We start from the raw sequence: 20,596 nt of genomic DNA, 5'->3' as shown, positions 1-20,596 counted from the left end.
GGATGATTTGAGAGAATAGCATTGAAACATGTACATTACATATGTGAAACAGATTGCCAGTCTAGGTTCAATACATGAGACAGGACACTCAGGGCTGGTGCACTGGGATGACCCTGAGGGATGGGATGGGGAGGGAGGTGGGAGGGGGCTTCAGGATGGGGGACACATATACACCCATAGCTGATTCATGTCAATGTATGGCAAAAACCACTACAATACTGTAAAGTAATTAGCCTCCAATTAAAATTTAAAAAAAAATAAAATGTACATCATTTACCTTTCCTTTTTCAAGAATATGCATCACTCCATTTGCCAGTCTAAAACATTCCATTTTATAGGTATGGAGGAGGGAAGAGGAAAAAGTAATGGCCAACTCCTTTCTTCCTTGTTACTGGTCAGATTCTTAGCAGTTGCCTCTTCTTGGATTTCTTCCACAAAGAAATTATTTTTCTACTTGTTAATTACCAAGCTGATAGTAGACACTTCACTCATAAAAAAACCACCACACTTGTGTTTAAATAACTTTTTCTTTAGTTATTTGTTCAAGGGCTATGTGAGCTCTAAACTGTAATCGGGTTTCCATGGAATAGTCTTTGTAATTTTTTATGTTTTCTAGGGTTTTTGTTGCACTGGCATAATCTCCTTTTAGATAGTATAGAATTCCCAGTTCATAGTAAGAATACGGCACCAAATAGTGGTCATATTTTAACAATTTCTCCTTTTGAATGACATGACTAAAGTAGTACTCAGCCATTGAATATTTGCCTAAGTATTTCAGACACAGACCTTTCAGTAAATTTAATAAACTTATGTCATCTATGACATACTCTTTATTTGGAGTTTCTTGTAAAAGTTCTTCTCCTTTGTCAATGATTGATAGCCAGGTTGAAATAAGCTCTAGCTTTTTGCTTATGACTCGGAAACCACTCCAGGCATACATAAGTTCCAGAATGGGCTGTGCTGTAAACCAGCCTGCAGTTGTCCCATAGCGCTGACCCTTCTCAGCAACAAACTTTTCTATCGGCACAGAAGTTCCTAAAATTCTGATTCTCAGGCTATCCACGCTTAGGAAGAGAGAGCTCATGTCCTCACTTACTGATTTCGCAAAATCAGGAGGAAGCATGGCTAGTAGAGAAGCTTTCGTGAAAGAATATACTGACTTGGACCACCTGCTGTTTTGAACCAGCACATGGGCATAGTGGTAAGCCTGCTTCCATTCCAGCAGAAAAATGTGGCACCACATGAGTTCCCAGTAACAGAGGTGATGAAGCTGATTCCATTCATTCTGAATAAAAATGCACTCTTCTAATGTTAACTGGGCATGTTTAAAATATCCTTTCAGCATACTAAAACGTGCATGAAAAAATTTAAGTATGACACAGTTTGGAAATTTCTGAAGGTAGATTAGGAAGAGATTCTCCACAGCAGAATTATGGTTCCTTTCAACACTAAAAGCTATGGAGAGATAATTGTAATAGAACAGTAGAATCAAAACACTAAAGATATTATTTATATGGGATTCAGATGCACTCTCATGAAGCAAAGTCAAGCCTGCCTCTCTATCACCAAAATATCCAACGACATTGAGTAGTTTAAGTGTCCTTGGTGGCACAAGTGATAACAACAAGTTGAATACTCCAAGTCCAAATTTTATGCCTCCAACCAGGTGTCTGTAGGTTTTGCTTTGGTAATCAGGTATCTGTGTTAACACTTGCTGACAGTCTTTGTATATTTGGTAACTTAACCCAATGTTGATCCCGCTTTTAAGAAAACTAAGCATACTGTCATCTTGTATAAACATTACAGTGGATTTCAAGATCAAACACTCAGCATAGCAGACTTCTGCATGCAATTCCTCTTCTTTAATAGCCTTTATTCCCTGCCTGCTAACTAGACGAGAAAAATTTATCATCCTAGATTTTCTTCGGAAATTGTTACAGACTCTCAAAGCTTCCTTTGTGGCAGTCATCCCAATCTCTATATCCTGTGGATCAAAAGTCAAGAAGGCCTTGACAACCATAAGGATGCTATAGATTACAGCATGGTATATGCTGTTTTTTGACCATGGATAAATGAGATGTATGGCATCAGAGAATCTGTTATTTAGAAATAAATACAATCCCGTTGTGCATTCTTCCAAGGAAGATACTAAATCCATTGTTGCTGCTGCAGGGATAATTTCATAGGCATCTTCAAACTTGTCCTCCTCCTTATTTACTACCTTTCTAAATGATGTAAACCCATGCTCCATATCGTCTTTCTTATTCAGAGTAAGCGACATATTCATTTCCCTACTTTAGAGATGTGAAGTATCTGAAGTAGAGAGGTGTGGCCTCAGTGAGGGTAGTTCCTGATCTCCTAACTGGGGTCACTTCTTCCACGGCCTGAAGTCTTGCTGTTATAATGGAGGCAGACTTAGAGCTGTGAGGTTCAGTATCAAGATATTCTCATCTATGTCAGACAAAGGGGGGGAAAAAAGATAATTTTATTTACCTAGAAGATGAATTTCTGAAAAGTTAAAATCATTTGGAACATACTAAAGAAAATATGCTCTTTTAGAACACTGTGAAGCAAATCCTTTGTAAACCAAAGAGGTCCTTTGTGAACCATCCCTCCAATCTATCATTTTCATAAGATCATTCTTTTGTGTATTTGTGTTGCAGAAATGTACAATGATTGCTGAACAAAGATAATGAATTCTCTGTAGGAAGACCTTGGGGGCAAGAATCTGGCTGGAAAGAGAAATATATTTGTGTATGTTTCTAGTTAAGACTAGAGGACAGGGTAAGTTGTCCAGACCAAAGAATACAGATTATGAGAATTAAAAACCCAACACCTGTTATTATCAGTACCACTGCTGTACTTGCATATATTTTCACAGAAAACTAGGTCTTGATAAAATATTAGGGTTAGTTATAGAAGGTTTTAGAATGGAAAGTGCTGTGTAAATTAGAAAGATTTCCTTGCATTGTAGCAATTAGGAAAAAAACTCAAATGCAACAGTTTTTATCACAACATTACTATAAAATCTTGGTAGGAAGGTGGGGTGGATGTGGGCACAATGGAAAACCAATTCCAAACAACAAGTTATTTAATATATTCATAATAATACAATAGGTCCAATTAATCTATTCTTAAAAATAGAAACTGCCAAAAAAAAGAAACTGCAAGCAAAATGCTTCAATAGTAATTTTCACAATGTTTTACAACAATTAGAAACATAGATTAAAATGTACTTTAATTTTGTGTTTTTATATGTTAAATGATAGGAGGGGAAAATGAAACAGAGGAGAATAATCAAAGGAAAAGAAAGAGAAAAGCAGAAGGGATACAGATTTTTATATAGTGGGAAGAGAAAACAGGGAAAATATGTTATATATTAAAAAAGTAAATAAAGGGAGATAACAGCCTCAAAGATACTATTCTACTTAAATTGCTTGTTTTTAAACCTTAAGGTTTAGTTATGCTTCAGTATTAGCAACTATTATCATTATTCATTGTAAAGCTAAGTTAATTACACATTTATCTAAAAGACTCAGCTCTGAACACATCTTTCATGTCTGTCTTCATCACAGAGTACAGTGCCTGCCTCTTACTCATTAAACTTAATGAATATCATATGACTATGACAGTTTTTGATTTACTAAGATAAATTCAGAATGAAATAATCAATTGCTGTTAAAACTCTAAGAGTCTTCACTGACATAGAGAAGAGACTGTGGTTGCCAAGGAGAAGATGGGAAGTTGGGGGAATGGACTGGAAGTCTGGGGTTTGCACATGTATAGGCTTCCCAAGTGGTACTAGTGGTAAAGAACCCAGCTGCCAATGCAGGAGACATAAGAGACTTGGGTTCAATCCCTGGGTGGGAAGACCCCCTGGAGGAGAGCACAGCAATCCACTCCAGTATTCTTGCCTGGAGAATACCATGGACAGAGGAGACTGACGGGCTACAAGCCATATATACATACATATATATAAACACACACACACACACATATATGCTGTGTGCATGCATGCTAAATTGCTTCAGTTGCGTCCGACTCTGTGTGACCCTATGGATGGAATTCCTTTGGTGCATAACAGAAATTAACACAACACTGTAAATACTTCATTTAAAAACTTTTTTATAAAAAGAAAAAGCTAAACTTGCAGCAACAGAGAGTAGAATGGTGGTTATCAGAGGCTGGGAGATAGGGAAACTGGAGAAATGTATAAACTTGTAACTAGTAGATAAATAAATCCTGGAAATCTACTGCACAGCATAGTGATTATAGTCAACAATATTGTATTATAAACTTCTAAGTGTCTGAGAGACTAGATTTTAATTGTTCTCACCACAAAATAGAAATGATAATTATGTAACATGATAGATGTGTTAGCTAACTCTACAGTGGTAATCATACTGCAATATCCAAATATATCAGATCAACTTACTGTAAACCATAAACTTACACAATGTTTTATGTCAAGAATATATCAATTAAAAATGTATGGTTCTGAAAATAATCTATAAGAGTCTGAAAATTTTAACAGTGAATACAAATAACTAAAGTTCTTAATATAGTAAGAATTGCCATGACTCAATTAGATAGAAGAAACACTCCAACAGAAAAATCAGCAAAGGACAGAAACAAATTGCCAGTGAGCATAATGTTCAATTTCACTGTAAATCAACAAAATACAAATGAAAAAAAATCCATTAAAAAAACAAACTTTGCAGGTTAAAAATATGATAACATCCAATATTAATGAAAGTAGAGAATCAAATACCCTTGTACGTTAATTAGGGAGGTGTATAAATGGCTATAACCCTTTTGGAGAGTTATTTGGCAACATGCTTTAAAACTTTTATATTTTTTAATACTCTGACTCTCTTTTCATTTATGGAATTATTCTAAAGAAATAGTCATGGATTTGCATCTATACAGGTTGTATACACTTCAGCATTATTTATAATAAGAAAATGAAAATAATCTAAATTTCTTAAAACAGAGGATACCCATACAATCAAAATCTATGCAAATAGATTCTATAAGATCTATAAGATTATAGAATATTTAATGACTTGGAAAATTGTTTATGGTGTAATACACTATATTAGTTCTCCAGAGAAACAAATCCAATACCAGATGCCTGGCAATAGCATAAACATATAAAGGCCATTATGACAAATCTACAGCTAACATCATACTCCATGGTGACAAGCTGAAAGCATTTACTCAGGAACAAGACAAGGATGCCCAGGCTTACCACTTTTATTCAACATAGTTTTGGAAATCCTAGCCACAGCAATCAGAGAAGAAAAAGAAATAAAAGGAATTCAAATTGGAAAGGAAGAAGTAAAACTGTCACTGTTTGCAGATGACATAATACTAGACATAGAAAATCTTAAAGGTGCCACCAGAAAATTACTGAAGATCATCAATGAATTCAGTAAAGCTGAAGGATACAACATTAATATATAGAAATCCGCTGCTTTTCTAAGTAATAATGAACTATCATAAAGAGAAATTTTAAAAAATTCCCATTTACCATTGTATTAAAAAGAACAAAATACCTAGGAATAAATCTACCTAAGAAGGGTATATTTATATCTCTATACTCAGAAACACTGATGAAAGAAATTGAAGACAACACAAACTGATGGAAAGATATACCGTGTTCTTGGATTGGAAGAATTAATACTGCTAAAATGACCACACTACCCAAGGCAATCTATAGATTCAAGTACTATCCCTATCAAAATACTTATGGCATTTTTCACAGAAATAGAACAAAAACAATTTTTAGAACAAATAATTTTAAAATTTGAATGGAGACACAAAAGACCCCAAAGAGCCAAAACAATCTTAAGAAGAACAAAGCTGGAAGAATCCACACCCCCGACTTCAGACTATACTACAAAGATACAGTCATCAAAACAGTATAGTACTGTACCTCCCTTGTGGTCCAGTGGTTAAGAATCTGCCTACCAATACAGGGGACATGCATTTGATCCCTGGTCCAGGAAAACTCCACCTGCTGTGGGGCAACTAAGCCCATACACCACAACTACTAAGCCCACACTCTAGAGCCCATGCTCTGCAACAAGAGAAGCCACTGCAATGAAAAGCCCATGCACCACAAACTAGAGAGCAGCCCCCGCTTGCCACAACTAGAGAAAGTCCATGTGCAGCAATGAGTGCAGCCAAAAATAAATAAATAAACAAACAATAAAATTTAAAAAGAAAACAGTATGGCACTGTCTCAAAAACAGATACACAGATCAATGGAGAACAGAATACAGAACACAGAAATAAACCTGTGGACTTACTGTCAATTAATCTATGACAAAGGAGGAAGAATATACAAAGGAGAAAAGGCAGTCTCTTCAATAAGTGGTGCTGGAAAAACTAGACAGCCAAATGTAAAAGAATGAAATTAGAATATTCTCTTATATCATATATAAAAATAAACTGAAAATGGATTAAAGACCTAAATACCTAAATATAAGACAAGATACCATAAAACTCCTAGAAGAAAACATAGGCAGAACACTCTTTGACATAAATTGTAGCAGTATTTTTTTTGAGCTATCTCCAAGAGCAAAGGAAATAAAACCAAAAATAAACAAATGGAACCTAATTAAATGTAAAAGCTTTTGCACAGCATAGGAAATCACTGACAATACTAAAAGACAACTTGCTGAATGGCAGAAAATATTTGCAAGTGGTATAACTGATAAGGGGTTAATATCCCACATATATAAACAGTTCATACAACTCAACATCAAAAAAACAACAACAAACAAACTCAAACAACCTAATTTTAAAAATGGACAGAAGATATGAATAGACATTTTTCCAGAGAGGAAATGCAGATGGCCAACACGCACACATGAAAAGATGCTCAACATCATTAGCCATCAGGGAAACGCAAATCAAAACCACATTTGATTTGTCAGAATGGCTATCATCAAAAAGTACATAAATGATAAATGTTGCCAAGGATGTAAAGAAAAGGGAACCCTGTTCAAGTTGGTTGAGCAGAAGGATGTGCACTCATCTTCTCCTCCAAGAGCACCAAAATCACAACTAGTTATTGAGCTAGACAGGAGGGTGCTGGAACCCACCAAAAAAAGATACCCTATGTCCAAAGACAAAGAAGAAGCCTCAGTGAGATGATAGGAGGGACACAATCACCACAAATCAAATTTCAAACCCACCAGGTGAGTGACCCACAAACTGGAGAACAATAGTACCAAAGAAATTCTCCAACTGTTGTGAAGGTTCTGAATGCCACATCAGCCTTCCCAGCCGAAGGATCCAAAAATGGGACTGGGAATTCCCACGGAATCTGACCTTGAAGGCCAACAGGATTTGATTATAGGACTTGCACAGGACTGGGGGAAACAGAGACTCTAGGCTTGGAAGCCGCAAACAAAATCTTGCCCACACCAAGACCCAGAGGAAAGGAGCAGTGACCTCACAGGAGACTGAACCAAAACTACCTGATAGAGTTGGAGGGTCTCCTGTGGAGCCATGAATTGGCAGGGGCTCATCACAGGGAGGGGGCACTGGTAGCAGCAGTCTGGGAAGGTTCCCCTTGGCGTAAGCCCTCTTGGAGGTGGCCACTAACCCTACCATAGAGCTCCTAGACCCCAGGGCTGGGTAGCCTCAGGCCAAACAACTAACAGGGAGGGAGTGCAACCTAACCCATCAGCAGATAATTTGATTAAAGCTATGTTCAAGCTGGTTTTAGAAAAGGCAGAGGAATCAGAGATCAAATTGCCAACATCCACTAGATCATCAAAAAAGCAAGAGAGTTCCAGAAAAACATCTATTTCTGCTTTATTGACTATGCCAAAGCCTTTGACTGTGTGGATTACAATCAACTGTGGAAAATCCTGAAAGAGATGGGAATACCAGACCACCTGGCCTCTTGAGAAACCTTTATGCAGGTCAGGAAGCAACAGTTAGAACTGGACATGGAACAACAGACTGGTTCCAAATAGGAAAAGGAGTACGTCAAGGCTGTATATTGTCACCCTGCTTATTTAACTTCTATGCAGAGTACATCATGAGAAACGCTGGGCTGGAGGAAGCACAAGCTGGAATCAAGACTGCCAGGAGAAATATCAATAACCTCAGATATGCAGATGATACCACCCTTATGGCAGAAAGCAAAGAAGAACTAAAGAGCCTCTTGATGAAAGTGAAAAAAGAGAGTGAAAAAGTTGGCTTAAAGCTCAACATTCAGAAAACAAAGATCATGGCATCTGGTCCCATCACTTCATGGCAAATACATGGGGAAACAGTGTCAGACTTTATTTTTCTGGGCTCCAAAATCATTGCAGATGGTGACTGCACTCATGAAATTAAAAGATGCTTACTCCTTGGAAGGAAAGTTATGACCACCTAGACAGCATATTCAAAAGCATAGACATTACTTTGTCAACAAAGGTCCGTCTAGCCAAGGCTATAGTTTTTCCAGTGGTCATGTATGGATGTGAGAGTTGGACTATAAAGAAAGCTGAGCGCCAAAGAATTGATGCTTTTGAACTGTGGTGTTGGAGAAGACTCTTGAGAGTCCCTTGGACTGCAAGGAGATCCAACCAGTCCATCCTAAAGCAGATCAGTCCTGGGTGTTCATTGGAAGGATGGATGTTGAAACTGAAACTCTCAATACTTCGTCCACCTGATGCGAAGAGCTGACTCACTGGAAAAGACCCTGATGCTGGGAAAGATTGAGGACAGGAGGAAAAGGGGACGACAGAGGATGTGATGGTTGGATGGCATCACTGACTCAATGGACATGGGTTTGGGTGGACTCTGGGAGTTGGTGATGGACAGGGAGGCCTGGCATGCTGCGGTTCATGGGGTTGCAAAGAGTCGGACATGACTGAGCGACTGAACTGAACTGAACTGAGGAAGGCCCTGCCCACCACAGCAAGACTCAGTTTTCCCATCAGACCCTACCATCAGGAAGCTTACTCAAGTCTCTTAGCCTCCTCCATCAGAGGGCAGATAGAAAAAGCAAGAAGAACCACAATGCCAAAGTGGCTAGAACAAAAACCACATTACAGGAAGATAATTGAGATGAAAAAGCAGAAAGTTATGTCCCACATGAAGGGACAAGACAAAACCCCAGAAAAACAACTAAATGAAGTGGAGATAAGCAACCCTCCAGAAAAACAATTCAGAATAATGATAGTGAAGATGATCCAGGATTTTGGGAAAACAATGGAGAAGATACAAGAAATGCTTATAAAAGACCTAGAATAACTAAAGACTAAATAAACAGAGATGAATACTATACTAGGAGGAATCAATAGCAGAATAACTGAGGCAGAAGAATGGATAAATGACCTGGAAAACAGAATGGTGGAAATCACTGCCACAGAACCGAACATAGGAAAAAGAAAAACAAAAAAAATGAAGACAGCCTAAGAGACTTCTGGGACAACATTAAGCACACCAACATTCACATTATAGGAGTTCCAGAAGGAGAAGAGAGTGAAAAAGGACCTGAGAAAATATTTTTATAATAACTGAAAACTTCCCTCACATGGCAAAGGAAATAGTCAACTAAGTCCAAGAAGCACAGAGAGTCCCAAGCAAGATAAACCCAAGGAGGAACACACTGAAACACATAATAATCAAACTGACAAAAATTAAAGATAAAGATAAAATGTTAAAAGCAACAAGGGAAAAACGACAAATAACATACAAGAGAACTCCCATCAGGTTATCAGCTAATTTCTCAACAAACTCTACAAACCAGAAGGGAATGGCACAATATATTTAAAGTGATGAAAGGGAAGAACCTACAGCAGAGAATACTCTACCCAGCAAGACTTGGCTGTGTAGAGTCTGGCTCTACTCTTCTTGTCTGACTATTCTCCATTCAGATTTGATGGAGAAATCAAAAGCTTTCCAGACAAGCAAAAATTAAGAGAATTCAGCACCACCAAACCAGCTTTATGACAAATGCTAAAGCAGGAAGCACAAGAGAAGAAAGAGACCTACATAAAATAAACCCAATTAAAAGAGTAATAGGATCATACATATCGATAATTACCTTAAATGTAAATGGATTAAATGCACTAACCAAAAGACATAGACTGGCTGGGTAGATGAAAACATGTGCATGTATGCACTTCCACTTACTATATCACTCTGCTTGATGCCCCCCCCAATTGTATATAATTACTTTATATTGTTAGGTTAACCATGCCCCCATTATGGCTTGCAATTATAATCATCCTTTTTGATTGTGAAAGCTGGTAAATATCATTCTATATCACCCAAACTACCGTTTAACAGAAAAACCAGTAATCACTTTTTAAAATCCATATGCATATCAGAATTATCTTCGAATTTTTTGAAAAATACAAATGCTTACATATTGCTTTTTTTTACCTCCAAAGCTCCAGATATATTTCTAAAGAGAAGCCATGTTTAAAAACAACTGGACTATATGATAATATTTTACTTTTATCTAGCTTCACTTTTTCTATTTCATATGCAGTGTTCCCATTTCATTTAGTTTAAGTTTTCCAATTTCTCCATCTCTTCTTTTCTTTGATGTTATTTCTCAAGCCTTTATCAAGCATAGTAGAAAAATATTTGTATACATATATATATACAAATATGTATAATATATATATTTTAGAAAACTTATGAATTTTTGCCTAAAAAATTTATGACATCTTGATTCCACTTGTTTGACTTAGTATGAATAGAATGATAAATTCTAATTTAAAAAATGGATATGCAACAAGCAACAAAAGTTTAGTGTATAGCACAGGAAACTATAGTCAATATCTTATAATAACCTATAATGGAAAATAATTTGAAAAATATTGTATGTGTATATATACAACTGAATCATCTTGCTGTGCACCTGAAACATTGTAAGTTAACTATATTCAATAAAATATATATATTAAGAAAAAAAAGAAAAGGGAACCCTGGTGGGAATGTAAATTAGTGCAGCCACTATGGAAAACAGCCTGGAGGTTTCCCAAAAAAAATAAAAATAGAACTACCATATGATCCAGCAATTCCACTCCTGGGTATACACTAGAAAAAACCAAAAGTACTAATTCAAAAAGATATATGCACCCCAATTTTCAAAGCAGCATTATTTACAATTGCCAAGATATAGAAGCAATGTAACTGTCCATCAATAGATGAATGGATAAAGAAGATGTGATATATATGTATGTATATATAGGCTTCCTTGATGGCTCAGGTGGTAAAGAATCTTCCTGCAATGTAGGAGACCTGGGTTGATCCCTGGGTAGGAAAGATACCTTGGAGTAGGAAATGGCAACCCACTCCAGTATTCTTGCCTAGAAAATTCCATGGACAGAGAAACCTGGTGGGCTACACTTCATGGGGTCACAAAAAGTTGAACACAAATGAGCAACCGAGCATGCATGCATATGTATATACATATATTTATACACATTGGAATACTGCTGCTGCTACTGCTGCTAAGTCGCTTCAGTCATGTCCGACTCTGTGCGACCCCATAGACGGCGGCCCACCAGGCTCCCCCATCTCTGGGATTCTCCAGGGAAGAACACTGGAGTGGGTTGCCATTTCCTTCTTCAATGCATGAAAGGGAAAAGTGAAAGTGAAGTCGCTCAGTCGTGTCCGACTCTTTGTGACCCCATGGTCTGCAGCCTACCAGGCTCTCCGTCCATGGGATTTTCCAGGCAAGAGTACTGGAGTGGGGTGCCATTGCCTTCTCCAATTGGAATACTACTAGCCATAAAAAGAATGAAATTTTGCAGCTGCAGCAACATGGATGGACTTGGAGGGCATAATGCTAAGTGAAACGTCAGATATGGCAAGACAAATACTGTATGTTATCACTTAAATGTGGACTCTAAAAAAAGTAACAAACTAGTGAATGTAACAAACAAGAAGCAGATTCATAGATACTGAGAACAAACTAGTGGTTACCAGTGAAGAGAGAAAAGGCAGGGGGGGATTATAGGAGTAGGAGATTAAGAGGTATAAACTATAAGGTATAAAATAAACTACAAGGATGTACTGTACAACATGGGAAATATACAATACAGTTTTACAATAACTATAAATGAAGCTTAACCTTTAAAAATTGTGAATCACTACATTGTACACCTTTTCCCTATATAATATTTTATATCAATTATACTTCAATTTAAAAATGATTTAAAAAAAAGAGCTATTCTAGAATATAGTAGTTTTTATTGTTGTTGTTGCTTTAAATACCAACAGTGTCCCACAGTAAAATGGTAGTAATCTGCAGGTTTCACAAGCAGATTTTTATAATGTAAAATAAATGTTTCCCTACAACTCTCAAAGAGTTGAGAAAAAGCCAAAACAAGTTACTTCTAGGAAGGCAGTGTTGTGCAAAAGAAATCTCTATGGACTGAGAATCAGAGGTTCAGATTTGGAACCTAAATATCTATCTATGCAATGTTAGATAATGCAATGTGAAAGTCTCTCAGTCGTGTCCAACTCTTTGCAACCCCATGGAATATACAGTCTATGGAATTCTCCAGGCCAGAATACTGGAATGGGTAAGCCTTTCCCTTCTCCACGGGATCTTCCCAACCCAGGGATCAAACCCAGGTCTCCCACATTGCAGGAGGATTCTTTACCAGCTGAGCCACAGGGGAAATGCTTTGTAAATATTAAATGAGCAACAAACATGTGAAATAGTTTCTTAGTAGAATTAATTAATTCCAGAAATATTGAGAATGTAGTGCTGTACAGGCCAGGAACAATGCCAGACAATAGGAATGCATCAGAGAGTAAAACAAAGTCCCTGCCCTTGAGGATCTCACACTGTGATAAACTCACATAGAGTAAATGAAGAGGTTAGAGGCGAGAAGAGCTATGAAGGAAGGTCAAGTTGAGTAAATTCGGCAGAGATTGTGGGAGAAGGGCACATTATAACATTGAAGCATTATTACAAAAGTATTATATTTGTTTATAAAAACACAAAACCTGCAAACAATACAGAAGACCTCACTGTACAGTTAAATGATGAAGGCCCTTTTCTATCTTCAACCAAATTTCACTTCCCAGAGGCAACCATAGTTAACAGTGTGGGAGGTTACATACTAACACAAGATTCTCCCTAGATTAACTATCCTGTTTAATTCCTCCATTACGACTTCCACTTAAAATATTTATATTTATTTATATTTAGATTACATTCAATTTTTTACTAGAAGCAATTCAGGTCGTAACAGAAAAAAATTTTTAAATAACCAAAACCATGGAAACTACATTCATGATACCATGCACCCACAGACAGCATCATTAAAACCCATGTTTTCTTTTGCAAAATCTTGAACCTGGAATGACAAGTAGAGCCACATGTTCCAATTAACACAACTACTAAACAGTGATTCTCAGTTCAAACTTGGAACTCCTTTGTCTCCAAGCCTCTTAATTTAAAAAGAAAAATTATAGGACATTGTAAAATGCAGAAAAATAAAACAAGAAAACTTAAATTACTTTATCAATATAATTTATTTTTACAAAACCAAAATTATTCTGTGCATGCATATCATTTTGAAATCTGCCTTCTTACTTAATTACATAATATTAACATTTTTCTGACATTGAAGAATTCTACAATGTGGTTCTTAATGGTCATAATTCAGTTCAGTTCAGTTCAGTCGCTCAGTCGTGTCCAACTCTTTGCGACCCCATGAATCGCAGCACGCCAGGCCTCCCTGTCCATGATCATAATATATGTAACCAATTTATGTGCCATAGCATTTAATCACCCCTTCATGGATCACAGCCTTGTTGTGGTGAACTGGTTAGCATAACTCAATGATGTTATGAGCCATGCCATAAAGGGCCACCCAAGATGGACACGTCATAGTAGAGAGTTCTGACAAAACGTGGTCCACTGGAGGAGGGAATGGCAAACCACTCCAGTATTCTTGCCACTAAAACCCCATGAACACTATGATAAGGTAGAAAGATATGACACCAAAAGATGAGCCCCCAGATTGGAAGGTGTTCCATATGCTACTAGGGAACAGCAGAGGGCAATTACTAATAGCTTCAGAAAGAATGAAGCAACTGGGCCAAAGTGGATACGCTGCTCAGTTGTGGATGTGTCTGGTAGTGAAAGTAAAGTACAATGCTGTCAAGAACAATACTGCACAGGAACCTGGAATGTTAGGTCTATGAATCAAGGTATATTGGATATGGTCAAGCAGGAGATGGCAAGACTGAAACATTGACATCTTAGGAATCAGTGAACTAAAATGGATGGGAATGGGAGAATTTAATACAGATGACCATTGTATCTATTACTGTGAGCAAGAATCCCTTAGAAGAAATGGAGTAGCCCTCATAGTCAACAAGAGTCTGAAATGCAGTACCTAGGTGCAATCTCAAAAACGACAGAATAATCTCTGTTCATTTCCAAGGCAAACCATCAATATCACAGTAATTCAAGTCTATGCCCCAACCACTAACGATGAAAAAACTGAAGTTGAACAGAGAAGCTGTTGCAATGAGAAGCCCGCACACTCAAACTAGAGAGTAGACCTCACTCATGGCAACTAGAGAAAGTCCTTGCACAGTAACAAAGACCTAGCACAGCCAATAAACAAAACAAAACAAAACAAAACACCCAGAAAGATTGCCAGGAGAAATATCAACAACCTCAGATATACAGATGACACCACTCTAATGGCAGCAGGTGAAAAGGAACTAAAGAATCTCTTGATGAAGATGATAGAGGACAGTGAAAAAGCTGACCTAAAACTCAACATTCAGAAAATTAAGATCATGGAATCCAGTCATATCAACTTCATAACAAACAGATGGGGGAAAAGTGGAAGCAGTGACAGATTTTATTTTCTTGGGCTCCAAAATCACTGCAGACAGTGATGGTGGCCATGAAATTAAGACACTTGCTCCTTGGAAGAAAAGCCATGATAAATCTAAACAGTGTATTAAAAAATCAAAGACATCACTTTGCTGACAAAGGTGCATCTAGTCAAAGTTATGGTTTTTCCAGCAGTCATGTACGGATGTGAGATCTGGACCATAAAGATGGCTGAGCGCTGAAGAATTGATGCTTTCAAACTGTGGTACTGGAGAAGACCCCTGAGAGTCCCTTGGACTGCAAGATTAAAGCAGTCAATCCTAAAGGAAATCAATCCTGAATATTCACTGGAAAGACTGATGCTAAAGCTGAAGCTCCAATATTTTGGCCATGTGATGCAAAGAGCTGATACACTGGCAGAGATCCAGATGCTGGGAAAGAACTGAAGGCAAAAGGAGAAGCGGGCAACAAAGGATGAGATGGTTAGACAGCATCACCAACTCAATGAACACGAATCTGAGCACACTGGGAGATGGTGAAGGACAGGGAAGCCTGCTGTCCTTGGGGTCACAAAGAGTCAGACAAGACTTAGCAACTTAACAACAACATTTAACCAATGCTTTATGTTTGATTTTCAAATTACTTTCAACTTTTGAAAACATAATATCTTACCAACATTTTTCAAGATAAATCTTTATGTGCATCTATGGTTAATTCCAGGAAGTAAGATTACTAGTCCAAAATATACATGTAACTTAGTAATTTTAAAACATATTGCCAAATTGACCTCCTCAAATGTATTATTTCACATTCCCATTAGTGTGTGTAAGTGGCAATTTCGCTGCACTCCTTATAGAAATAGCATGCTGTTTTAAATTGCATTTTTATTAAGGACAGACATTTTCCCTGCTTTTACTTTGATTTCTTACTGTCTGATTTTTTCTGTATTTTTTATTGGGCCAAGTCATGCTTTGTTCTTTACTAGAGATTCTGGATCCTTGAATTTGGAGAACTAGATAGGTCTGAAAAAATTGGGGGACAGAGAGGACATACTTTTTCTATCAAGAAAACACATGAGATTTTTTTTTTTAAGTTCTTAGCATTCTTTCACTTTAAAAAATGATGGGAGGAATATTTCAACAGAAAAAAAAAGACATAATAAATAAAGGATGGTTTTCCCCAAGAAAGAGTGGTTGGCAATAGTTTGTATTTTTCTGAGACTGGAGAAATTCTCATTCAAGCTCAGACAGACGAACCGTCTTTGTAGTAGGATTTGGGAACCACTGCACTCATCACGCTGCAATTCTAGGTTTAGTCTCATTTGAAAAATGAGGTGGTTAGACTAGTGATCTGGTAGAGAAGTCCTCTTACCTCTGAATTTCAAGGCATTTCTTTCATATACAATCTTACTTTAATTATCTATTTGAGAGTTATACCATATGCATCCATTTGCCATTAGCTTTGAAATAGATTTTATCCACTTTTAAAAGTTTTTAAAAATTTATTTCACTGCACCAAATACAGCATGCAGGATCTTTTAGTTGTGGCATTTGAACACTAAACTGAGGCAAGTGGGATCTAGTTCCCTGACCAGGGATCCAACTGGGCCCCCTGCAATGGGAACGAGGAGTCTTAGCCACTGGAACAACAGAGAAGTCCCTAAAATTTTTTTTTTTAATGTTTCATTTTATGTTTTTGACTGTGCTGCTTGCAGGATCTTGGTTTCCCAATCAGAGATCGAACCCAGCAATGGAAGAGAAAGTCCTAACCACAGGACCACCAGATAACTCCCTGCTGCTGCTGCTGCTGCTAAGTCGCTTCAGTCGTGTCCAACTCTGTGCGACCCCATAGACGGCAGCCCACCAGGCTTCTCCGTCCATGGGATTCTCCAGGCAAGAACACTGGAGTGGGTTGCCATTTCCTTCTCCAATGCATGAAAGTGGAAAGTGAAAGTGAAGTCGCTCAGTCGTGTCCGACTCTTAGCGACCCCTTGGACTGCAGCCCACCAGGCTCCTCCATCCATGGGATTTTCCAGGCAACAGTACTGGAGTGGGGTGCCATTGCCTTCTCCCGATAACTCCCTAATCTCATAGAAATTAGCCTCCAAGACTACATTTGGTAATAAAAGTGACAATTTCCACATTGCTCACAAACATCTATCTCCCCATTCCACAGGCAAATACCTTTGTATAGAACCTTTAAGAATGTTTCAGGGTGTGATTTTGGGATTCCTGGGGATTCACTTTTCATGAAAAACCTTTCGAGTTTTTGCATGTTGTATGCGTCAGATGATTTTTCTCTATGTGCATTCAGTCAGAGAAGAAAAGTGACAACTGCTCTTCCTGCAGGCACTGAGTGAAGAAAGACAACTTGGGAGTGGCCACTGAAGGATGGTCACCACATATTGCAGAGGTTTGTCCCTGGCTTCGTGGAAAGTTCAATTTCGTCCAAGTGCCCAGATCATATCAAATTTTTAGATAGTGCTAAGTGCTTAACTCTAAGTCTAAGTTGCTGCTGCTGCTGCTGCTAAGTCGCTTCAGTCGTGTCCGACTCTGTGCGACCCCAGAGACGGAAGCCCACCAGGCTCCCCCGTCCCTGGAATTCTCTAGGCAAGAACACTGGAGTGGGTTGCCATTTCCTTCTCCAATGCATGAAAGTGAAAAGTGAAAGTGAAGTCGCTCAGTCGTGTCCAAGTCTAAGCTAGTCTAGCTCTAATTACGACATTAAGCTGATCAAGTCACTTTCATTAATAGTCTTTCTTAAAGAAGGAACAACACAAGTGATTGGTTTAGGGCTTGATGATAGTTAATAGTTTCACACTTTTTAACACAAGAGGCATTCCTCAGAAAGCCTCACTCTTCCTGGATTGCTCTAAATGCCTAAACCATCCATTTAGGTAGTATTTGTATCAGTGGGGCATTCTTGAATCACAACTTCCCTCTTCCGAGTTTACTCCTTCAGTTCAGTTCAGTCACTCAGTCGTGTCCAACTCTTTGCGACCTCATGAATTGCAGCACGCCAGGCCTCCCTGTCCATCACCAACTCCCGGAGTTCACTCAAACTCATGTCCATCGAGTCGGTGATGCCATCCAGCCATCTCATCCTCTGTCGTCCCCTTCTCCTCCTGCCCCCAATCCCTCCCAGCATCAGAGTCTTTTCCAATGAGTCAACTCTTCGCATGAGGTGGCCAAAGTATTGGAGTTTCAGCTTTAGCATCAGTCCTTCTAAAGAACATCCAGGACTGATCTCCTTCAGAATGGACTGGTTGGATCTCCTTGCAGTCCAAGGGAAGAGCTCTCAAGAGTCTTCTCCAACACCACAGTTCAAAAGCATCAATTCTTTGGCACTCAGCTTTCTTCACAGTACAACTCTCACATCCATACATGACCACTGGAAAAACCATAGCCTTGACTAGATGGACCTTTGTTGGCAAAGTAATGGCTCTGCTGGGGCGGGGCGGCGGGGGGGCGGGGGGGGGCGGGGCGGGGCTGGAACCACTGTTGGTAATACTGTTCTAAAATAAAGATTATCTCTTACTAAAAAGTAATACATGTAGCAAAAGGTCTAAAATTGTTTTTCTTGTTTTAAAGTTTTCACATTCAAGTAAAATGATGACAATGACTTAAAAGTGAAACTAAAAATAAAGTTAGATAAAAGGTGAATACTTTTTTTTTGGTTAATTCCTTTGTTTTGTTTCATTATAGGCAGTCAACATTAAATCCTCTTTTCGTATTTCCTTCCATTAGAAAAGGTGAATATTTCTCTAATATTTCTCTGGAAACACTGAATCTAAGGAATGTAGATATATTTTGAAAGCTGCAGCTTTCAAAAGAATTACCCCTCCCTTCATAAACTAATAATATTAATGTTTAACAACAGAAACTTAGGATTTTAAAATGTCATATAGGAAATATTAGAATTTTTGTTGAATTGAATTAACTTTTACATTCAAATTGAAACTGGGAATTTGACCTTAAATTAATACAGAATTCTAGAGGGAAGAAATTTATGTGAAACTGATTTAAAAACAATCAGTAGAAATAAAAGAACTGTACAAAAAAACTCCCTGATTGGACTGACATTTAGTTGAAAAGAATTGTTTTTAAAGAAGAAAGTTTTCAATATAACAGGGTACAAAAGTAGTACTCAGTACTGTTATTTTTTCATGGCAATGAGATTAGCAAAGCCTAGCCTAGAATTGTCCCTCCTTTAATGAGAGAGACTTAGTTACAGAATCAGACAAGCCAGTCCAGGTTTACCCCTTTTCCTTAAATGTGCTTGAAATCAGTTTGTTGTAAGTTGGACAGTTGCTTCTTTTCATACTGTTTACACTGTTGTTTGCTCAAAAATTATTTTGTACAGTAGACTTTGTATTCAAAGCCCCCAAAATATTTATTGAAGTCTATGAGAAACTATACAGTATAATAAGCACTATCTTTTTAAAATTACCTGTGCTTTGTACCTATGCTCTTTCTATTTAAAGTATATATAAATGAGTATGTAAAGGATTGGTATTGTTCATACTTTTAAGAAGAACTCTGTTAAGTAGATAACAACAAAAAAATAAGGGTGAACAAACATAACAAACGATGAAACTTCTATTTTCTCACTAAAGATTTTCTTGAGGTAGACCAATTCCTTCCATAATTTGAAAAGTTATGGAAATAATGTAAATTCTTAGCATTACTCTGAGAGAATTCATTTTTTATTTACCTGAATACATGCTAATTTAACTAAGTCCCCTTTCTCCTGTACCGTGTATCCCACATCTATACATACCAAGTGAAGTTACAGCAGATGAAAAAAGAAAAAAAATAAATACCTAAGAATTTCCTCTTGTTTTGTGGAACATTTCCAACTCATGTATTCCAAGTATTCACAGTGCAATGCCTTTTTTTAAATGTACGGTAAAAAAGTGAAATTTGTATTTATAGAGCTGGTGTCTGGCAAATACACTGTATAAAATTGAAACTCCATTTTTAAGTGATTCTAATAAAGAAAAGATTTTTATTTATTTGATATATAGAATGAGCAGCAAGGCTGCTTACAGAGACGACTTAAGAAACTCCCCATCCTCAGGATACAGTATTAGTGGATGAGATGTGGTACTACAGTGCAAAGCAGAAAGCACTAGAAAGGAGGCACAGATATCACTTTGTGCGTCAAATGCAAATGATTTCAGAATCACCACTACCACAAATGATTTAAGGATTTAGGGTTATGTCGCGATTTCAGTAAAAGGAGGTGGGTGGGGGGACCCCCGGGGGGACCCCCTACTTCTTTGTCCCCTGACTCCGAGAACTCGGACCGTGTTGGGGAAAACTGGTGGCCGGTTCGAAAGGGGCAGAAGGGTCGGTACAGGGCTGGCGGTCCCTTGGGGGCGTCACCCCTTTTGAGGCCCATGGTGGTTTTGAGGACCACTACTCAGAATGTCGGGATTTAGGGGGTTCTCACCCTGGCCCAAGCTCCCGATTACCTCTGACGAGCCCCAAAGATCAATTAGTAGCAGTTGAGGTCAGGTCCCCCAGCAGAAAGGAGGCGACAGCAGCAACATCAGCGGTTAAATCTTAAAGCCTTTCATGAGGCCTGTCGAGTGCACCTGAAGGAAGATTACCACAGCTAAGGGTCCCTAGATGCGAGGGTGGGTAAATGAAGGCGGGGGGGAGGAGACCGAGGGAAGGAAAATGAGGACACAGGGAAAAGGGGGAGGGGAGGGGGCGGGACAACGTGGGGAAGGGCCAAGGGTTTACAGACTGG

The 20,596-nt window shown here is 38.1% G+C and overlaps 1 protein-coding gene across 1 annotated transcript; it reads right to left on the bottom strand.

Annotated features, from left to right (window-relative positions):
* Positions 1-514: 514 nt before the first annotated feature.
* Positions 515-20,485, bottom strand: LOC129622709 (tetratricopeptide repeat protein 39B-like). The gene is made up of 2 exons (XM_055539279.1): positions 20,316-20,485; positions 515-2,451 (listed from the first exon to the last, which is right to left on the bottom strand). The coding sequence occupies exon 2, from the start codon at positions 2,285-2,287 to the stop codon at positions 515-517; it is 1,773 nt and encodes a 590-aa protein (XP_055395254.1). The 5' UTR covers positions 2,288-2,451; positions 20,316-20,485.
* Positions 20,486-20,596: the final 111 nt, after the last annotated feature.

The sequence above is a fragment of the Bubalus kerabau genome, chromosome 11, assembly GCF_029407905.1.
Source record: "Bubalus kerabau isolate K-KA32 ecotype Philippines breed swamp buffalo chromosome 11, PCC_UOA_SB_1v2, whole genome shotgun sequence".
Taxonomy (NCBI): Eukaryota; Metazoa; Chordata; class Mammalia; order Artiodactyla; family Bovidae; genus Bubalus; species Bubalus kerabau.
This window is presented reverse-complemented; position numbering and strand designations above follow the sequence as displayed.